Here is a 24,000-nt window from a genome sequence, read left to right as displayed (position 1 = left end):
GAACAAATATTATGAATCAGATATTCATTGCGTTCATTTATATATATGTGTGTGTGTGTGTGTTCGATATATAAATATGTATATATAACGTATATATACAAAGTGTATATATCTGTATTTATGTATATTAAACTTTTTAATACTTTTTGATAGTTATATATATTTTAAAACAAATTATAAATATAATTTAATAATTTTTATTTTAAATTTAAATAATTCAAATTTTTCAATTTTATATATTTTCTATATTATATTTTTATTTTTATGTTTTTGTTTTTGTTTTTTTTGCCTATTAGTGGTTTTATCTCTAATTTAATTTATACATATATATAATTTGTATATATAATGCGTGCGCGCACACACACACACACACACACACACACAAACACACACACACATATATATATATATATAATGTGTGCATTATGTGGTCGGTCGGTTCAGCTGAAAATATGCACACCTATGAACCCTTTCGTTACTATATTTCTGACCAAAATACACCCCTTATGTGTTTCAATTAATTTCTAACATAATCATAAAGTTAGTCTGGTTTCATTAAACAACTATAACTTTTTTATTTATCAATATATTAATGTGATTTTTGGAAGATAATTGAATGAAATATTCTCAACCAATTCTATACTATAATTTTTGTCACAAAGTGACTCTAATTGCAGGTAGATACAGGTAAATTCAACAAAATATAAAATTATTAAAATTTTGTTCAAACATCGTTATAGTAAATGGGTTATTAGCTAATATTCAATTGGGTATACAACAAAATTTTATGATAGAATTTGTTATTCTGGGTAACTTTCTGATACCCATAATAATATTTATGGCAAAATAGTCTTAATTTCATTTAAGGTTGTGGGAAACCACTAACTATCCTTTCTTTCGCTTTGTTTGCATTTAGCGTAACGGTTCGTTTCCACCGTAATGATTTCAAATAGGCTCATTCGAAAAAGTAAAAAGAAATAGTCTAAGGCCTTACTCTCCTGGGAAAGTCTGTGGCTTGGTCCAGTTTCTTCAGAAAAATCACCGAAAGAAACAGTTTTCAATTTTCACTCCATTCAGGTGCCAATTCATTTTCTTTATCGCTGTCGGAGCTCTCGGATTCACTGTTTTCACTTTCGGAAAATGAAACATCAGATTCATTATCAAATACCACATGCTTTTTTTTTTCATTCATAGAGTTAGATTTATCAAGGTCTTCAGTAGAAAATCCTTCGAATTCTGACTCGCTGCTTGATATGATGAAATTCGTATCCATTTTTTGTCAGAATTACAAAATTTGAAAACACAATAGGAACAAATTTTGGAAAAAAATCTCCCAAAATTCACGGAATTAAAATTACACTTCGATTGTTGTACAAAACTGTAGATGAACTGTTTACGAAGTATAATCACGTGTTTTCACGAATGTAATAAAGAGATTTGCTCTGATGTTCTCATTTAAATATGAATAGGTAAATACGGGCGGGTTTGGTCACATTAACCAAAAGTTTTTTCGGGCGGCTTTGGGCGGTTTGGTAACGAAAGGGTTAAAAGTGTTGGCAAGTTTGCATGACAACTATTTTTTTCCTCAAATGAAAGGCGTGACCTCTAGGACAAAATTCCTCATCTTATAAAATGTGGCCCCAGTAGACCCGAATGAAATCGGGTTATATTAACCAAAAGGTGAAATTTAACGTCCGTTTTCCGTCCTAGCACGGGTTGGACAGTTTGACTGGGGTCTGGGAAGCCAGGAGGCTGCACCAGGCTCCAGTCTCATCTGGCAGTGTTTCTACAGGTGGATGACCTTCCTAATGCCAACCACTCTGTGAGTGTAGTGGGTGCTTTTTTCGTGCCGCCGGCACAGGTGCCAGGGGGGCTCGCAGCGGCAACAATCGGTTGGTGCTTTTTACGTGCCACTGGTACAGAAGCCAGTCAAGGCGGCGCTGCAATCGGCCACGTTCAGATGGTGCTTTTTACGTGCTGAAAGGAAGCAACAGAAAGTAACAACCACACTCTTACCCGCGCGTAGAGCGGGTCACCTTCAGCTAGTCAATATCTATAAATCTGAAATAAAAAAGTTTGTCTGGTTTTGGCATTGGAACGGGTTAAAGGGCACTAGATCCCGTCGGATTGACTCCAAAATTTACAAGGACATGTAAAATGAGGTGAGGATGGGAGCGGGCTAGGTTAGACATCCCTATCTTAAAAGGTGTGCTTACTAGGGCAAAAAACGCACACTTTGACAAGTCTTCTCTCATTCTCTTATCTGTCTGTCTTCCTCCGCCTCTCTCTCTTTCCTCTCTTCCCTTCACATTCTCTCTATAACGACGCTTGACAGCTACTACTATCTTTCCCACGCTGCCTTCGCCAGCGCTGTCACTCTTTCCCTCACAGCATCCCCCTCCCCCCTCTCTCTCTGTGTACGTCTGTGCATTCATAGAGTGTTTTATTATCGTCACCATCACCACACAATCACGAGAACAAATATTATGAATAAGATATTTATTGGGTTAATTTAGATATGTGTGTGTGTGTGCCTGTATCTATATATAAATATATATATATAATGTCTGTCCCTTTTAAATGTTAGTGTTTTGCTGTCCGCCTTGAAGCAGACCTCTCCGTTGTCACTGCCTGATATTTATGATTGATCTTTCTAAATATTTTATTTCTCAACTTACTCAAGATCTTTTGTTGTTTATAAATGGGAGATAGATAGATAACGATAGAGAGTAAGAGAAAGCGAGGGAGAGTCCGAGAGAAAGGAAGAGTAAGAGAGTGGGGAAAGTGAGGGAGAAAGGAGAGAGAAACAAAGAGGGAGAATCATCATCATCATCATCATCATCGTTTAACGTCCGTTTTCCATGCTAGCACGGGTTGGACAGTTTGACCGGGGTTTGGGAAGCCAGGATTGATCTTTCAAAATATTCTAACCTGTGCCTCTTTCCAGGTAAGGTAATATTTTCCTCTCAGCTTACTCAAGATGTTTTGTTGTTTATAAATGGGAAAGAGATAGGTAGAGAAAGATAGAGAGTAAGAGAAAGCGAGGGAGAGTCCGAGAGAAAGGAAAGAGCAACAAAGAGGGAGAATGTAGTGATAAAAAACAGAAAGGAAGCAACAGAAAGTAACAACCACACTCTTACCCGCGCGTAGAGCTGCTCACCTTAAGCTAGTTTATTTATATAAAGCTAACTGGAACGAACGACTGCCATGTCTGACAAGTGTACCAGTACTGAGGCAGGGTAAGACACCAAAACCAGCTGGTCTACTGTTCCTGTCACTGCTGGATGGGAGTTGGAGTTGTTCTCTCCCTTGTTTGCAATATAACGGGCACAGTTACTGTGTCGTTAACCAGCTCCAGGAGGTATCTTCCTGGGGTTAAAAAGAGTATTGTTATTGTTCTTTACGAAGCATCCACTTTGAGGTAGTATGTTACCATTACTTCATATATATATATATATATATATATATATATATATATAAACAAAGATAAATGCGATACAATAAAATTAATTATAATCGCCGGTGTACCAGTACATATATATATATATATATATATATATTATATATATATATATATATATATGTGTATATATGTGTGTGTGTGTGTGTGTGTACGCCCGCATTAATAAAGGCACACACACGCACCCCCACCCAATTCGTCAGCGTCAACCTCAAATTCATCATTGTGAGCTTCATTTTGTTATCTGCCGTCTTGATTACGCTGCTGTCCATCTTGAGCTGTCAACTTTAATTTTGCCGCTGTCATCACTGTACTATGGAGCGCTTTTTTTTTAATGAACAGACCATGATATTTACAACTAATCTTTGATTACTTTAATAGAATGTAAACATTTGAACGCTTTATAAAGAATTGCAAGTTTTGTAGGATGGAAACTGTCGCACCTTACATTACCGTACCACACACACACACATGCACGCATACACATTTAAGACTTTAATTATTTACATTGATTCTTGGGGACGGTACAGCACTATAAAATATGGGGCTACATAAAAGCATATAAAAAGTAGAAAAATAGTATCAATATACAATTATAATAATGAATAATTCCCCCAAAGCGGGAGACTTCCTAGGGTTGCTCGTAGAAATCCCACAAAATCATGGTCGCCCTGACTACTGCCACGGAAAACGGGCTCGAAATCGGCCGCTGTGAGAACGGCGACCAAGTATTAGGGGTCGATCGAAATTGATCAGGGCTCCACCCATGTCAGCTTCTTTAGCCTCTCCCCTGTCTATGATATATCACATGAGGTGGAGGTGATGGACGGATCTGCTTGACATTACGCATGTCTGCGCATCACCAACCAGTTCTACAAGCGCCAACCTCTTTGCTAACACCTTGGCCAAAACTTTGAAATCTGCCTTCAGCAGCGTTATGGGCCTAAAATTTTCTATTTGATCCCTCTTACTTGGGTCCTTTCTATTAGCGAATTAAGTAAGCGTGTGTTGACGGGGTCAGTCGTTGCTGTGGTTGATAGTGGTAGCGTTGCTACTGTTATTTTTGCTGCTGTGTTGGAGGTATCTGCAGCATCGGATTTTTTTCTTTTGCTTGCATGGGACAGAAAACTTTTAAATGGTTCGTTTCGTCACAAATGAGGAATCTCGGTTTTCTGTCCAGTACCGCTACAAATACCTGTTCCATTAGTTAGATCGATCAGGTCAAGGATAGCTTCGACACCACACAAATCAGCGTGTAACCATAGTTCCACGCCCGTGCACGACCAATTCTCCTTTCTCGTTTTCAGGACTTGTAGAATTTTTTTTGTCCTCTATGCCGTATAATACTGCTGCTATCTGCAAAGAGACGTCCAATTCTGGTAGCACCTCCGCTACCTTTATTTTAACAACCCTTCCACCGAGGTATGTCAGGATTAGCCATAGTTCCTCACTTTTGAGGGTTGTTGTAGCATTTTCCTTGGCTAACTTTTCAGTTGAGAATCTTATCTCAACTGTGCCATAGTATCTCCCTCGGGCGACATAAGTTTTTAAACCCCCAGACGGGTTTCAGGCGTTTTCGATCTGGGCCTGCATCATTTGCTCCATTTTATTCGTCTTTAATGATATGCATTTTTCTTGTACTTCCTCCTGTGTATTAAGGAAAACTATTCTGCCGTTCTTTAATAAGTGCGTTTGTCAACATTTTTTGTGTTAACTCGACTCTCTCTATTTTCCAACAAGTTGGCGCGAATTCGTTCTCATTCTGCTTAGAAAAACCGAACGGCCGCTGTTGTCGTTTTATTATTGTTTGTGGTAGTTGTGGTGGTAGTAGTGATGGTATTGATGTTGGTATTGGGGACGATGATGGAAGTAGTGCTTGCCTCGTTTTAAAATATATCTTCCTCGTCGCTGTTGCTACTTCTGTTGTTGTGGTTGCTGTTGTTGTTGCTGCTGCAGCTGCCTGGGCTTCGTTTTTCGGCCACACTGATTAGTGGTGAGGAAACAACGTCATAGCAGCTATTCCAACCGTCGTCGCTTCCCTCGATTTGGGAAGCCATATTGATATTTTTGTTTTAAAATATTAAATTTGCAATCTTAAATTCGCCCCTATGGGGTGAATTCTCACCTGAGCAGCTCGACAACCTATAGCAAGCTAGGTTATCTAGCTATCAGTTCAAAGAAATTTGGAATACCAACTAATAAAACAACAGATTTTAAAAAGAAAACTTACGAACAACGTAGTGAGACTTCCAAACACGAATAACAACAACAAAAATAATAATAATATTCAAGGATTGATGTTACTCCTCCAGAAAGTAAAGATACAATAAGAAGAGTATGACTGCTATCGAATGAACAATATTTCGACATTTCGAAGACACACGAGATGTCGAAATATTGTTCATTCCATAACAGTCACACTCTTCTTATTGTTTCTTTAATAATAATAATAATAATAATAATAATAATAATAATAATAATAATGATGATGATGATGATGATGATGAGAATGATGATGATGATAATAATTATTATTATTATAAATACCCTGATGCAGTACCAGGCAGTGGCTCTCATGGCTTCCCATCTTAACTGATTGGAAGTGTTATCATGTACATTGTTTTGTCTCGGTATAAAAGATGGGCTAAACCAAATATTCTGCTCAATACCACAGATTTGCTTGTCATTGTTGACCATAACCAGTTGCGCATGTCCTTTGGTGGCTGACGATATGTGTATCTCTGATCACTAGCAGAAGTAGTTGGGGAGTATCATAGCCGTGTGTTGAGAGGAATTCTTTGGGTTTGAATATTTCACCTCTAGAAACATAGATGTTTCGTTCATCATCCTTAAACAATCCTTATTCAGGGACCTTTTGAATAGGATGGGCTACTCGACCTGAAGAAAATTCTAGCTGGGCCCCCACCTGCAAGGTCATGCGCTATTTATCGTGATATGAGATTAACATGTCGCGCACATATTGTTGTGATGCATGTGCTTGGTTGTCATGATGGGTGTATTAGGCTTCGTATATTTGAACCCCATTGTCAACTTGATGGCATGCGCTGATCTCTCACTCAATAATAATAATAATCCTTTCTACTATAGGCACAAGGCCTGAAACTTTTGGGAAGGGGAGTAGTCGATTACATAGACCCCAGTACTCAACTGGTACTTATTTTAACGACTTCGAATGGATGAAAGGCAAAGTCAACCTCGGCAGAATTTGAACTCAGAACGTTCAGACGGACGAAATACTATTAAGCAGTTTATCTGGCGTGCTAACGATTCGGCCAGCTCACTAAAAGCACTCAGAGAGCGCAAACCTCCGCCAAGGCAACACCAATGTCCTCTCAACGATTAGCCGGAGATGATTTTTAAAATGAGAATATCTGAAATAGACTGGACTGCTCTCACAAACGAGAATACTAAAAATGAACCCGACCGCTCTCAAACGGAAAAATAATCCAAATATATATGTATATTGGTTGAGAGGTGAAGGGAGAGGAGATGAAATAGTAATGCAGTGAAGGAGAAGTAGTCAGAGTAATAGCCATGGCTGAGAGGAAGTGAGAGAAACTAATGACAATGAGAAAGACAAAATGAAGTGGCAAAGAGAGCGTCGTATGAATGAGAAGGAAGGAGTGAAAATGCCGAAAAACGGCGTTTGAAGTGTGACTATATGTGTGTGTAAAAGAGAAAAAGAGAGGTATGTTTGCGTGCGCGTGCACGTGCGTGTACAAGGGAAATGGGATGGTAATGTTCAACGCTGAAAATGTGTGAGTATATGTGTGCATGTTTGTGCGTGTTCAAGAGAACTATGTGAAACTTTACATATACATGTTAAGTAAAGAAATCGGAAAAATAATCCAGAATCTTTGTCCGGTACCAGATCGATCCCAAAATCTAATGAGACCGTGCCAGTCACAAAGCCAAACATCCCTGAAAATTTCATCCGAATCCATTCAGCGGTTCTTGAGATATTTTGTCCAGAGACGAACAAACACGACTGAAAACAATACCTCTGCCTTCGCTAAGGCGGAGGTAACAATAACCCTTTCTACTATAGGCACAAGGCCTAGAATTTGTGGAGAGGGGACTAGTTGATTACATCGACCCGAGTGTTACACTAGTACTTAATTTATCGACCCCGAAAGGATGAAAAGCAAAGTCGACCTCGGCGGAATTTGAACTTAGAGCACAGAGGCAGACAAAATACCCATTTCTTTAGTACCCACAGTCAAACTACCGCTAAGCATTTCGCCCGGCATGCTAATGATTCTGCCAATCCGCCGTCTTAATAATAATAATAATAATAATAATAATAATAATAATAATAATAATAATAATAGTAATAATAAACAGAGCTCAATGCTGAAAACAAGATAATAGGCATTAACACTTTAGCCGTCCCAGTTATAAGTTACAGCTACAATATCCTTAACTGGACACTAAATGAACTAACCAAAATAGACAGGAAAACCCAAAAAAATGACCGGATCTAGCATGCATCATCCAAAATCTGACATAGAAAAGCTATATAGACAACAAATAGAAGGTGGTAGAGGCCTTATACAGCTGGAAAACTCTTATAAAATAACCACCATAGGACTGCAAAAATATCTACTTCAGAAGCAAGGAAACTGATACAAATAGCGGCAAAACACGAGCAAAACTGTTCTCAGTATTTAAGGAAGCTGACAAATACAAGAACTCATACCACCTAACAAATAAGAAGAAGAAGAAGAAGAAGAAGAAGAAGAAGAAGAAACAACAACAAAAGCTATAAAACAAATGAAATCCAAACTAAAACTAGAACAGCAACGGACCATGATAAAACGATGGTAAGAAAACCTTCATGACAAATACTGGACTAAACTAAATGCAAAAGAAATAGACAAAGAAAAATCCCAGCAATAGTTGAGAAGCTCAGGACTCAAAGCAGTGACGGAGGGATTTTTAATTGCAGCACCAGACCAAAGCCTCCCCACCAGAAATTACCAAAAACATATAATGAAAAGAAACATAACAAGTAACTGGAGAATATGTGGAGATGGGCAAGAATCAATAAATCACATTATCTCTAGCTGCCCAGTCCTGGCTAAGAAGGAATATATTCACAGACACGACAGAGATGGGACTTACATACACTGGAAGCTATGCCAACATTATGGCAGAACAACAGAAAAAAGATGGTATAGGCACACACCAGAAAAGGTCACAGAAAACGAGAAAGCAACCATACTCTGGGATATGCCAATGCACACAGATAGAGAAATTAAGGCTAATAGGTCAGATACAGTTGTCAGAGACCACGAAGAAAAAAATGCCTTCTAATTGATGTATCAATACCAGCAGATGACAACGTATCTCTAAAAGAAATGGAGAAACTTTCAAAATACAAAGACCTGGAAATAGCGGTAACTCGAATGTGGAATCTAAAAACAGAAACAATTCCTATCATAGTAGGCGCATTAGGTATGATAAAAAAATATTCAGGCAAATACATAACAACAACACCAGGACTTACAAATACATATAATATACAGAAAATTGCACTACTGGGCACTGCACAAATCCTACGCAAAACACTTTCAATACAGTAACCATCAGAGCATCACAACAAACACAGCACATACCCAAGGCACACAGAGCTGCGCTCGGTAGTGAAGTGAATAATAATGATGATAATGATAATAATAATAATAATAATAATAATAATAATAATAATAATAATAATAATAATAATTGAACTTACCAGTGCTACCGATGAAGAGTTGATTATCTCGTAAGGGCTGAGTGTAGTATAGTAAGCAGCATTGATCAGTATATATGAGGTGATGAGAATAAAGAATGTCAGTAGAATGGCCTTTGGAAGATCTCTGGAATCGAACGTGGATTGTTGCTAAGTAAGCGAAAATTGACTGACGACAAAATGGCAACTGGATTCAGATATCTTTGCTCACGTGCATTTCAACGCACGCACGCACGCACACATACACACACACATACACACACACACACACACACACACACACACACACACAACACACACACACACACACAACACACACACACACACACACACACACACACACACACCACAGGGATATTACTGTCCGATTAAACTCGAAAGTGTTAAATAACATGACTTTATACGAATACATACATACGGCATGCAGACATACAAATACATACGTACGTACGTACGTACGTACATACATACATACATACATACGTACATACATGCATGCATACATACATACATACATACATACATGCATACATACATACATACATACATACATACATACATACATACATACATAAACCTCAATACAATGTAAACGCAACAGACCTGATATAATGATTTGGGATAGAGAAGAGAAACTGGGTACAGTTGTGGAAATCAGCTGCTCACCGGATGTTAACATAAAGCTTGAAGATCAGTGAAAAAGAGAATACCTACGCTGGACTATTGAGAAATTTGCAGTTACTCTGTCCAGAGTACAAGTTCAAGTTTATACCTGTAATTATTAGGGTACTGGGATAAGTAACATACTGCCTAAATACCAATCTTGAGGAATTAGGCTTCTCAAAACCAGAAAGGGGAAAGCTGATTCGAAGACTACAAATTCAGTCCATCACTGGAACTGTAAAAATGCATAAAACTTTCCAGAAGTTTATCACGTTTACATACATATATACATACATTCATACATACATACATACATACATACATACATACATACATACATACATACATACGTACGTACGTACATACATACATACATACGTACGTACGTACACACATACAAACACACAGACACAAACAAACAAACACACATATATACATACATGTGTATGCATGTGTGTGCGTGTCTGTGTTCGTCCCTCTTCCCACACCGCTTGACAACCGACGTTCGTTTGTTTACGTTCCTGCAACTAGCGCTTGGATAAAATGTCGGATAGAATAAGTACCAAACTTTTAAAAAATGATTTACTGGAGTTGAATTGTTCGACTAAATTCTTCAAGATGGTGCTCCAGCATGGCAACAGTCAAATGACTAAAACAGTTTTTGCCTTCTCAGTTACAAAGGCATGGGCTCGATTTATCGCAGAGTCATTAATTTAAATCTCCTAACCAGGCAAATGATTGTTAACATGGAAAACAATATTCTCTCAGTCAGTCTATGATTTGGTTAGTACTTGCTGATGAGATATAATAAGAGTGAAACTTGTCTTGAGTTGTCACAATATTTATTCAAAATTGTCTCACGCCATACTGCATTTAATGTTTACACAATTCAAATTTCAGAGCTCTGTTTTGGACCTTTCTTCACAAGAGTTTTCATTAACGCTAATAATCCTCCCACTAAACCGCTGTAATTTCAATTGATCATAAACATTTAAACATACCCTTTGTTTCACTGTGCTTAGTATGTATGTCAATTTATAACGAAATGTAGAAGCAAGGATGGCTAGATTTAAATGGCTGAAAAGAAAGAGGTATGTGTAATGACAGTTGTTTCTGATAGGACCCTGTGAAAGGAGATGCCCGAAGACTCTACTCCAACGACATTTTCTGGAATAGTGGGTAGAGAAGTTGAATAGGCGGAATTCTGGTTCAAGCACCCCATATAACTCCATATAATACCTCGTCACTTTAAAAAAAAATTATTTGGAGTTTTCAGAAAATTTTTGCGAATTTGTATTCAGTATACGGTAATTCATACAATTATATATATATATAAGAAATTATTTCTGAAAGAAAATAAATCCTAAAAATTCCACTCTTATTTGAATTTTTTAAAAAATCAGAGTTTAAAATACAGACAATCCGAATTTTTTGCTTAAATCCCAGCAATGGACCGCTCTTGGGTGCATCATCATTCCATTAAATGTGTTTATAGGGAGAAAAGATATTGAAAAACATCAATACATGTCAGAGTGACGAAGAAACTAGAAAAGTGGTTGTGAGATGTACTAGATTTAACAGTTAAATCGCCCTTAATCATACACACAAGCTGACACAACTTTCTCTCTCTCTCTCTCGGTAATGGGGGGGGGGTTATCTCACCCCCACCCATTAAAAAATTACCATTAAAAAATTGGATTTGTATATGGGTATAGGTACTTGAAGCAGAAAACATGAACCATAGAAGGAACGTATCGTAATAAGAGTCCGTTTTTGAGTACCACCAAGTTTATACCATTTTATTTCGAATGTTACCCAACAACTTTGGATCAAGAAATGCTCACCATGTACTTTCTACAAAAAAGACAGAAAGCATCAGCTGATAACAAATGCAGGCTATTCAAAACAAAAACAGAAGACATTAACCACACACACACAATCAGTTAGACAGGTCAACGTATTGAGAGGAATAGCAGCCACCTCTCTCGATACATACACAGACAGCCAGATAAACAAACGTCCAGCCTGACAGTCAAACTTTAAATAGTATATTAGTCAGCGTGTCTGGTGAAGGAGTGTTTCACTCGCCATTTTAGTGTTGTCATCATTTTCTGGAAACTTCTTGTCTGAGTATTTACACAGAATTAAGAGTAGACTTGAATAAATGATAATGACTGGTGTTGATAGTAGTGATGGTTGTGGAGATCACTTGAGACGTATGAAAAAGATGATTGATGGGATAGAAAGCAACATCTACAACTCCATCAACGCGAGCCTCTGCGTCAGAAGTGGGGAGCTCCTCGCCCCCAGGTGAAATTTCACTCATGCTCAAATTTGAAACGGCACTCTGGTGAAGTCTCTAAAACACAAATCACATTTTACCGCCCTTAAACAAAAGGAAGGAAATATTGAACAAAGTAGTCTGAAATATGCAATGCCAAAAAGAGGGGTTGGTCGCGGTTAAAATGCTTTTGATTATTGGGTCTATTGGGTGATCTGGAATTAAACAACTACAATTACAACAGTAGTAGTAGTAGTAGTAGTATAGTAGTAGTAGTAGTAGTAGTAGTAGTGACAGTGGTGGTGGTGATAGCAGCAGCAGCAGCAATAACAACAACAACAACGACAGCAGAATGTATTAGTAACGCTGTCGCATCACCAAAGTCTCTTGCTTTTCAAACGTTATTCTTGTCAATACTTATCTGGTTAACGTCCTCGCTCACCCTTCACTCCAGCTCCTTCTGCGACTGTAAAATCAATGTTAATGTTGATATCGAAATCGTGTTCCTTAAATATACCTGTCTGGTTCTTCTGTAAAATATGCTCTTGCGATGGCTAATCGTATTACCGGAAACCGTTCAACAATCGTCTCTGTACAATCTGTAGAGTGAGTGGGGTGTTTTCTAAATGAGTATTTAAGTTAAAAGTTCGACTATTTCGAGAATTTCCGCTCTGTCCAAAATTTTCATTAGGTCGTCCAATACTTAATCACTTTTTGTTTGCATTCAGCAAGAAACGCAAAATAATAGCGACTTCATTGGTAACAATGTGTCTATTGGCAATAAAAATGTTCTGGATTTCCAGGGCTTTCAGATGAACAGACTTAGATAATTATCTGTATTAACTTTGATAGGTTTCGGCCAGTATAAGCCCAGGCCATGTCTAACTGGTGAAGTATTTTAGTCATATATGGGGCACCATTGCTCACTCTAGTAAAGAGTTATTATTGTTGGAGACATATCCGGGTGTAGGAGTTTGGTCCGAGAGTTTTTTGGAGAAATTTGTCCAGAGAACTTTTGAATTTTATGGGATCCGTTTCCATTTTGACGTATTTTGGTGAGCTGGACCAGTTGAGGTAAAGTAGCTGTGTCGTAATGTTGTTGTGTTCTGAGTTCGATTTTTGTAGTGGGTGGAAAGCACGGGAGCCATGTCTTGGGTGGATTTTAAAATTGATGTGAACATCATTTGTGCAATATTGATGGAATATTTTCCACATCACACAAATGATGTAGCGCTTCCGGCGGCGTTGGAGAGAGAGATTAAGTTTTTTTTTGTCTACCCCAATAGTCAATGCTTGTCATGCCGTCTATCTTTCTTGTTATTGACCTCTAGAGTGCTTCAACTTGCATAATGTGTTGCTTCTTGTGGAGAGACTACAGTGGGCAACAGTATTCAAGGTGGGATCGGGCGAAAGTAGAGTAGAGAAGGATGATGGTGTGAGAATCTCAAGATCGGAAAGTTCTCAGAATCCAGGAGCACATCTCGCTGGCCAATTCAACCTTACTGTTTACATGAGAACTCCAGCTTAGATTGTATTTCAACAATTACTCCAAGGCCTCTGGTGTTGTTGGATGACACTAGGGAGTCGCCCGAAGGGAGGGCATATGGTAGTTTCAGAGTAACCTCTTTTTCAAAGTGGATCAAATTGAACTTTTTTTCATTTAGAAGCATATTGTTCTTTTCCGCCCACTGGACAACAGCAAACAGATCCGACTGAAGGCATGTTCGGTCTCCCATCGTTTATGGCCTTCTGGAATTTGGAATCATCTGCAAAGATTTTAAATGTAGAAAGTTTGATGACATCTACTATGTCATCGATGTAGATAATAAAGAGGAGTGGGCCCAACACAGTACCTTGTGGGACACAACTACTGACTTTGGCTGAGCTTGATCGGACATGTTGGCTGAGCTTGAAACAGGACCTGTTGGGTTCTGTTCTCAGGAAGCGCTTTATCCACTGCAGCAGCTTTCCACGAACTCCAATGTTGCACAGTTTCTTCAGTGGGATTTTGTGGTCCACTCTGTCAAATGCCTTGCTGAAATCAAGGTATATGACATCAGTGTTGGAGCCTTCTTCCACCGTGTAGAATCAGCAGATAGCTTTGATTTTATTCTAATCATTAAGCCATGCGCCCTCCAATGCTCCATTACTGACACATGAAAAGGAGATTGGGACTTAGACAATGACTTCATATCCTTGCAATTATCATTGCTAAGAACTACTGCAACCTAGGAGCAAGTCTCTACTTGGTCAGTTGACATGCTATAAATAGCAACCTTGCAACCTCACACTTTAGAAAATAAGTTCACGTGGGATGATATGGTTCTAAGTGCACTGTGAAGTGTGCATTGGAAAGGGACTGCATTGTCACAACTGGATCACCTCTGATATGATCAAAGTTCTGCTCGTTCTGGGTTTCTTTGAGACTAAACAACAAAAACAATCAATACCACCCATCTCACTGGAATTTTCCTCATTGTCATCTTCATCGTCATCATCGTCGTCGTCGCCCTTATCACCATCATCATCCTCATCCTTACCATCATCGTCGTCGTCGTCGTCGTCGTCCTTATCATCAACATCCTCCTCCTCCTCCTCCTCCTCCTCCTCATCATCATCATCATCATCATCATCATCATCAGCAGCAGCAGCATTCTCTTCCTCATTATTATCATTAACTTGTTTGCTCAATTAACTGAAGATGTTTAAAGGAAGCCATTATCTACACACGCACGCACACACACACACACACACACACACACACACACACACACACACACACCACACACACACACACACACACACGCACGCACACAACGGACATCAACAACATCAACAAATCTGCAACAAAATGGACATAACATATATTGACAAGAACTGTTTGGAGGTGAACCACGATACGCACCCACACTTAAGCCAATGGAACAGCAAACACACACCTCCTTAACACCCACGGAAATACATAACAATTATACACACACTCATAATACATACATATATATATCTTTTGGAGTGGGCCTGTGTTTGTGTGTATGTATTTTTGTATGTTCACACACACACACACACGCACACTTACCTTGGAGTTCCCAACAGATGTTCTCACTTGAAACACACCCTTACAACTTAAAACATTTAACCCACCTTAAGATATAAACTATATAAAGTCATTTATACACTAATTTACACACGCTCACACACCCACCCAAACGCCACCAAACAGCCCCCATACACACACACACACACACACACACACACACACGTGTATACAGTAAAGATAAATAACAAGAAATATATACATACATAGACTCATAAACGAATAAATACCAACATACGTACATACTTCTGTAGCAGTTTACTGAGTTGGTGGTACAGGGGTACTTGAAATGAAAAACACAGACCATTGAGGGAATACATCACACTAAAAAGCCTGGCATGGAGTACCAACAAGTTTATTACATCACACTTCGAAAGTTACCTTCGTGCATTCCAAGTATAAGAAATATTCTCCAATTATCATCTACACGAGTTAAAAGCTATAACTCACAACAAACCAAAACTGCAAACTGTGAAAAAAATGTTTTCATTATACTACCTTCTTACAAGACTCGATTTGTTAGCAATAGAAATCTTGAGTAGAGCCAAGGATAAAAATATAACAAAAACATAATGATAAATATATTGAAATTAAGGGATAAATGAGTACTGAGTGAATCTAAGTATGAAACAAACAAATTAAATCACAACCGTTGTTTTTAGAATACTAAATAAAACATGTTGTGTTGTGGATGTCAACACCCAACTGGACGTCACCGTGGAAAGAAAAATACAGGAGAAAGTAGTCAACTGTGTACCATAGATGAAGAGTCTGTAAATCCAGTACCCAAAATAGACTCTTTGCAGTTTTATAACCATCATTATTGATGACAGGATAAGTATCAACGCGCCTCAAGCAAAGAACTGAGAAAGAACTTAGCTCCATAATGTATACGCTACGGATAATCATGATACCTAGGATAATGAAAATATCCATCCATCCACCCATTTACTCCGCCCTCTATTCTTGGGAGGGTCATGAAGGTAGAGTCCTCAGGCACCTTCTCCTTAGGGTTCTATCAGAAACAACTGTCATTAGATATTCCGGCTGGATTCCTGAGCATGACCAATTGAGACTTTGGATATTTTCCACTCATCTCATTCTTGGTCTCCTGCTGGTTGACCCGGCTTGAAAGATCCGTCTTGCAATTCATTCTTGCGACATTCTAATCACACGTCTCTAGTGTACTATACTTCTCAACTTAGAAAAGTAGCGGCTCGACCTGGATCTCTGAGCCATGCACCTTGTTGAGCAACGTTACTCCCGAGACCTTTCGGTGGTGCCCCATTTCGGCCACTTATATTACCATCGTACTCTTTCAGTCATTACCAAATATTCATGGCTGTAGAAAGGATGGACAACAAAACTGAACTGAAGATAGTGTGGATCGAATGATAGAGCTGGCGCATTACTGTGCCAGTACCCTTGTAATTCCAGCATCCAATTTAGCTTCCTGCTTTCCTTCACTCGTGAATACGATCCCGAGATAGGTAAATTTACAACTTTGCCACCGAGTAAGCACTTTGTCACTATATGTTTGTGGGCAGAGAAAGAGGAATCAGACAAACTAGTTTCAAACTTGAGTTGGGACTTCAACAGTAACAAGTCTCCCCATCACTTTTACTGACCATTATTAATCAGTAAGTAAATTGGACATATTTGCAAATATAATGCATTCTTGTCAACCAGTTCACTTAATAAACAGTAATTTATTATTAATCAAAGTAACTGCTAAGAACATGTTATATATACATACTGTCTAATCCATTTACTTAACCATTTAGTAATAATGGTTTAGAGGCAATGGCCTTTGGACAATGAAAGCGGTAACTCGGTCGTTGATAAAATTCTAATATAGGATAGAAAGTAATCCGTCAGATTTTGCCTTTTCTGTTTGCGAAGATATTGGAAATAATGACAAGGTGCTTGCATATGTCTGTTAAAATACATTGTTTTGTTAACTTGTTTAAATATATTCTATAGTACAATGTAGCACTATTTTATTCACTCCAGAGAATTGAAAAGGAAAATGGATCCCACCGAGATCTGAATTTTGAGCAAAATGGAAAGTAACTGTAAGACTTATAATGATGTAACTTCTTACATTCTCTTCTTGACTTTTTAAAAAACTTACCTGGCAGAGTTTTTCATATCCTCAGATAATGCTGCAATAATTGCCCTGAATAAAAACAGAAGATATTGGGAGACAAAAATATTGAAGGAAAACTGATTAACAAATTCTCTCCCTCGGCCTTTCTCTTACATCACACACCCATACACCCCCACCACACACACATGATGTCTTTTTTATTTTTCTAACAAATACGATTCTTCAGACACGTGCCTTGAAACTTCAACTAGTGACTGTATAAATCATTTTGGTTAAACGAATAAGCGAACTCTGTTATATATATTGAATACTTTTCTCTCTCATTTTCATACTCAAACACGCGCGTGCGCGCATCTTGATATACATTAGATTTAATCAAGATAATAATTGCCCTCATTATTGACAACAAGCCCATCTATTTGGTAGATTGTTAATCCCTTGGACGTAAAATACTTTTCAAGTTTCAAGGTTACGAAACAATATCATTTTTAACCTCTTCGCAATTAATAAACCGTTTTCCTTCAAATCAATATTGCAATAATCTAAAACGATGGCAGTCAGATGGAGCAATGTCAAGAGAGTAAGGAGGATGAAGCAAAAGCTGCATATTTAGTGCCATAATGTTTTCCTGAGTAACTTGGGCAATATGTGCTTTCGTAATGCTGAGTAAGAGCAACGCCCTTTCACGATTGACCATGATAGACGTTTTTCTGCTAATTTACAATGCTTCCAATTTCCGACAATATTTCTCTGCATAAACTGTTTCGGTTTGGTTTAACATCTATCATGAGATAGACAACACGTTTCATATCCCACCAAACACAGGGTATAACTATTTGGGAGTGCACTCCTGGTTTGGGGATGGGTTCTCCTTTTTCACCGGTTGCTAACCATTGTCGTTTTCATTGGATATACTTATAGAGAACCAACTGTTCATCATTTGTAATGATTCTACCCAGGAAAGATTCAGTAGCAAGCTTACTCCTCAATAATGCACAGAGAGCAACTCCTCCATTAAGCTGAGATTCAGTCAGGTGATGAGAGACCCACTGACCGAGTTTAGACACTTTTCCCAGTTCATGAAGCTGTTTTATGATCAAAGTGTGACTTGAACTCTTTTGCAAATTCTCCTGCAGTTTGCTTTGTGTTTTCCACAATTAGGGTTTTTTGGTTTCCAGAAGCTCAATATTGATAGAACTTGGTCGTCCACATCGAGGTGAGTCTTCAAGAAAAAAAGTTTCTCGAACAAAACTGACCAAACCATTGGCATGTCCCGAGAATTCAAGTTATATTTCCATTGACATAACGAATATTCCTTGCGGCTTCCATTGTCCATTTCACTTCGTACAACATGCAATGTCTTATATGATCTAAACCCATCTTAAAAGAATAAAACAGATACGAATTTAACAATTGTAAAGAAAGAAAAAGTCACTCGGATGTAAAAATTAATGCTTATTTTTCTGTTAATATTGAAAATGTATGTATGTATGTATGTATGTATGTATGTATGTATGTATGTATGTATGTATGTATGTATGTATGTATGTACGTATGTATGTACGTATGTATGTATGTATGTATGTATGTATGTATGTATGTATGTATGTATGTATGTACGTATGTATGTATGTATGTATGTATGTATGTATGTATGTATGTAAACCTAGTACTTATTTTATCGGTCTCTTTTGCCGAACCGCTAAGTTACGGGGACGTAAACACACCAACATCGGTTGTCAAGCGATGGTGGGGGGACAAACACAGACTCACAAACATATACATACACTCATATATATATATATATATATATATATATATATATATATGATGGGCTTCTTTCAGTTTCCGTCTACCAAATCCACTCACAAGGCTTTGGTCGGCTCGAGGCTATAGTAGAAGACACTTTCCCAAGGTGCCACGCAGTGGGACTGAACCCGGAACCATGTGGTTGGTAAGCAAGCTACTTATCACACAGCCACTCCTGCGCCTATGTATGTATATTTCATATATTTACATAATAATAAACACACACTCACACAAATGCATACAAACTCACACTCACAGACACCGAAGTGCATTTATCAAAGATTTTGTTTAAAACTAGCAATTAATGTTGAGTTTGAACCATTGTTTCATAATTACAATAATCGCAACATGCTCCATTAACAGCTATTTTCCATATATCTAACAAGTAAAGTTTCTTCTCTTGAATATTTCATAAGTTGAAAATAAAAGTGAAACTTCCTCAAAATATACGAATAATTGAAAAAAAAATATTTAATCTCCACTCACCATCCTCCATAAGAAAAAATGGAATATAAAACTGCAAGTACTAGAGAAGCAACATCAGTCTTGCTGTTTTCAAACGGTTCTTTGAAGTTTTCTATTTCTCCTGTAATACACGAAAACGTTTTAAAAATAAGGATCAGCTACGTAGATAAACCAATTCTTGAAGCCCAACAGACAATTTTCGCCTTTGTTGCGGGTCTATTTTCTTTGAATGTTTTATTCTAAGCTTTGTATTTTTATACGTTGTAATTTGGTGTTAATTTGTCGACAAAGTATCGTTGAGAAGCAAAACAATTGAAATTGGGAAATTGATAAACTGGCAACCTTAGCTTAAAGTTTTGATACTCTGAGGAAAAGAAAACATTTCCTGACTAACTAATATTATTTGAATCTGATTTTCAAACGTATGAGCTACAATTTAGGACATGTTTTGTGGTTATTAGACCTTAACTTCGAGGAATAGCTTTTCCTCTACTTGCCAGATCAGTAGGCTAATGTTTTATGCCTTTAACGACATGATTATTATTACTTAAATATATTTCAATTTTTTATTACATTTCAATTTGCTCGTACTATAATAATTTACGTACCTTGGCTGAGGGAAAATATACCACCGCTGATAACCAGTAGCAAAGTAATTATTTTAGTTGCTGCCATGACACTCTGACATTTCGTAACGAATCTCGTATACACACAGTTCAATGCCACTACAGTCACTGGAAAAAAATTGAAATTAATATATGTATGTATGTATGTATGTATGTATGTATGTATGTATGTACGCGCGCGCGTGTAAGTGCATATGTGCGCGCACGTGTGTGCGTGTGCATAAATATGTATGTACGCATGAATATATATATATATATATATATATATATATATATATATATATATATATATATATATATATATATATATATATATAGTGTGTGTATGTGTGTACGTGCGTGTGTGTGTTTTCTAATTAGTCCTGTAAGCTTAGCGTCGATTTTCGGGTTCGTCTTCAGGATGAAGTGATTATATTAGCGTTATTGTTACAATGTTTTGTAATAAACAGCAAAAGATCGTGGCGGTGATGTTGTAAGTCATAAAATCCTCTTCACAGGATTTAAAAGTAACTGTTTATTTAACATTGCTTCTATAGTTCATTGTATGGCTGCTCTGTCTGTATTATGTTTTCGGTCTGTATTTTACTGGTTTTTATTTTTTACTGTTAATCATCCAGTTACCTTTTATTATCGATCAATGTTTTATCTAGTTTGCTTCATATTCTGTATTCTAATGAATTGTTTTGATGCCTCGTTGTAAATGTGTGGCCAACCGATGTATATCCGATGTAACAGTTTGAGTCATGAAGTTTACAATTTTCATGTTTACATTGAAATTTGTTTATTACAATAGCTGTTTGAAGTCCTTGCTGTAGCCTCGCAATGTTTGTGGTTTTGTGTTGATGAACTGGTTCCTAATTCTGAACTCTTTGAATAAAATTTAGTTTGTAGCTAGGTATGATACAAGTAGCATTCTGTCTTTAATGAGTTTTAAATGGCGTATTCATTCCGTGTATAATTAGTATGTGATTATAGGCAAGCCGTGAAAGTAGTACACTATGTGTGTGTGTGTGTGTTTGGATTTGTCTGTATGGTTTGTGTTGTTAGGTAAACTTGATCGATCGGAATTATAATCATAGTATTCCAGCCAGTTATGACCATCCTATCTTTTCATGAGCAGCTGGTGCTACTTTCTCTAATGTGGCTTTCGCTTTTTTTTGAGCAGATAGGGGTATGATTTGAGAGTAATTTGGTTGCTATTTCTAGCAGGTTGCGTGACTACATAGAGACTCCTTTATTGGCACGTGTCGTGTGTGCGTGTTTTTACTGGGTGTTGTACCAGTTAAACACACACACACACACACAGGAACATGACACGAAAAGCTCGGTGTAGCAACGGAGTAAAACCTGATCTCCGAATAAATCAATGGACCCTACTACATATGAGCACATTTTTTTCTCATTTATGCATGGCAATAGTGACATACGTGCTTCAATGGAAGTAATCTGCTGCTATTCAAAGCTTTACTTCTTATTAGATGTGTTTTACTGTACATGAACAAGTAAGTGGCTTTTAAGTCCCGAGAGCTGCTGTCTAAAATTTGCTTTACAAACAGTGCAAATATGTCTCACCACATGTGGCATGTTTGTTTTGTTTGATTTATGGATATTTAAATGCCTTTTTAGACCAGCACAGGACATACATTTATTATTGATTTCAAATTTTGGCACAAATTGAACTTTTTTTCATTTAGAAGCATATTGTTCTTTTCTGCCCACTGGACAACAGCAAACAGATCCGACTGAAGGCATGTTCGGTCTCCCATCGTTTATGGCCTTCTGGAATTTGGAATCATCTGCAAAGATTTTAAATGTAGAAAGTTTGATGACATCTACTATGTCATCGATGTAGATAATAAAGAGGAGTGGGCCCAACACAGTACCTTGTGGGATACAACTACTGACTTTGGCTGAGCTTGATCGGACATGTTGGCTGAGCTTGAAACAGGACCTGTTGGGTTCTGTTCTCAGGAAGCGCTTTATCCACTGCAGCAGCTTTCCACGAACTCCAATGTTGCACAGTTTCTTCAGTGGGATTTTGTGGTCCACTCTGTCAAATGCCTTGCTGAAATCAAGGTATATGACATCAGTGTTGGAGCCTTCTTCCACCGTGTAGAATCAGCAGATAGCTTTGATTTTATTCTAATCATTAAGCCATGCGCCCTCCAATGCTCCATTACTGACACATGAAAAGGAGATTGGGACTTAGACAATGACTTCATATCCTTGCAATTATCATTGCTAAGAACTACTGCAACCTAGGAGCAAGTCTTTACTTGGTCAGTTGACATGCTATAAATAGCAACCTTACAACCTCACACATCGACTCCGGAGTTCAACTGGCAATTATCTTATGGATCCCGAAAGGGTGAATGGTAAAGTCGACTTCGGCGGAATTTGAACTCAGAACATAAAGACAGACGAAATGCCGCTAAGCATTTTACCCAGCCTGCTAATGATTCTGCCAACTTGCAGCCTGAGTTAGATATATTATTACAAATATGGTTTATGAGTGTGTCTCCTGGAATGGTCTTTGTGCCATCTGGGCCAACTATACGAATATGAGATCTCAGATGTGAAGTTAAGCCAACCTGTCACACGTTGAGCAGCTGAAGGACGATTCTCTGTGTTTAGTAGGGTATTATTTTTCGTAGTTCTTTTAAATTATGCATACTTTTGTTTGTTTTCTGCAAAATATTTAATCCCAGACCAGATCATTTTTCCCCCATTATTTCTGTCAAGAGTTATCTTTGCATGATATATTCAACTCCGCAAGGCTGTTTTCAGCAAGTCTTTATATCGTTTTGTTTTGGTTTACACTGTTTTCGTTTCCCAGCAGGTAGCTCACCATAAAATACCTGGTTAGGGATGTATTTATCTCTACACTCCCATCCGTAGTAAATAGTCAATCCACCCCAGCTGATTGCAAACCAGAATTTAGTGAGTTGATGAAATTCCTGCTTTCTCTAAATCCTCTGTGTATACGATTCTCAGCCAACCCTCAGAATTTTAAGAAGACACTTTGATGAAAGCATTCTAAAGATTTTATGTCGTGGTTGTAAATAGTCCGTATTTCTATTGAATAAAGAATACTGTTAAGAAAAGTAGTGTATCAACTTGCACCAGGGCAGGATCCTATTGTTCCTCAAATATATGGGAAAGATAAAAGATCATTATCTGTTGTCGATTCTTTTAAATACTTTGGTAGCATGGGTAACTAAATAAATAAATAAATAAATAAAACTTTGGACACAGGGACTGCATCTCGCATTCAAAAAGCAGCAAAATCTTTTTGTATCTAGGCACGATTCCTAAGAAAGAATCGTGTCTAGTTACAATGACATATTAAGGTCAGCACTGAAACTTCGGTTTATCGTGCATGTGTACATACATACATACATACATACATACATACATACATACATATATACATACATACATACATACGTACATACATACATACATACATACATACATACATACATACATACATACATACATACATACATACATACATACATACGTACATACATATCAAGATGGCACCATCAACATCAGACGTGCAGGCGCAGAGGGCCATTAAAAAAAAAATTTTAACGTTCCCTTCTATATCTATGCCGACTCCTCCAGCTTAAATTAGTAACTGGTTTATTTCTCCCACTATAAACAAGAAAAAACACCTTTTACCTATCAGCGTAACGTTATTAGATAGGATTTTAAATATATACTCCATACCA

The 24,000-nt window shown here is 37.6% G+C and overlaps 1 protein-coding gene across 1 annotated transcript in view; it reads right to left on the bottom strand.

Moving 5' to 3' along the window:
• The window catches only part of LOC115221221 (cystine/glutamate transporter-like), a 51,632-nt gene that overhangs the window by 22,803 nt on the left and 4,829 nt on the right, over window positions 1-24,000 (bottom strand). The window contains exons 2-5 of the mRNA XM_036510811.1: window positions 20,246-20,371; window positions 19,659-19,758; window positions 17,388-17,432; window positions 9,219-9,342 (exon numbers count right to left, since the gene is read on the bottom strand). Coding sequence (XP_036366704.1) covers window positions 9,219-9,342; window positions 17,388-17,432; window positions 19,659-19,758; window positions 20,246-20,371 — 395 coding nt within the window. The remainder of the gene's footprint in view (window positions 1-9,218; window positions 9,343-17,387; window positions 17,433-19,658; window positions 19,759-20,245; window positions 20,372-24,000) is intronic.

The sequence above is a fragment of the Octopus sinensis genome, linkage group LG18 (genome assembly GCF_006345805.1).
Source record: "Octopus sinensis linkage group LG18, ASM634580v1, whole genome shotgun sequence".
NCBI lineage: Eukaryota > Metazoa > Mollusca > Cephalopoda > Octopoda > Octopodidae > Octopus > Octopus sinensis.
Note: the sequence above shows the minus strand (reverse complement) of the source record. Positions and strands in the feature narration are given on the sequence as shown.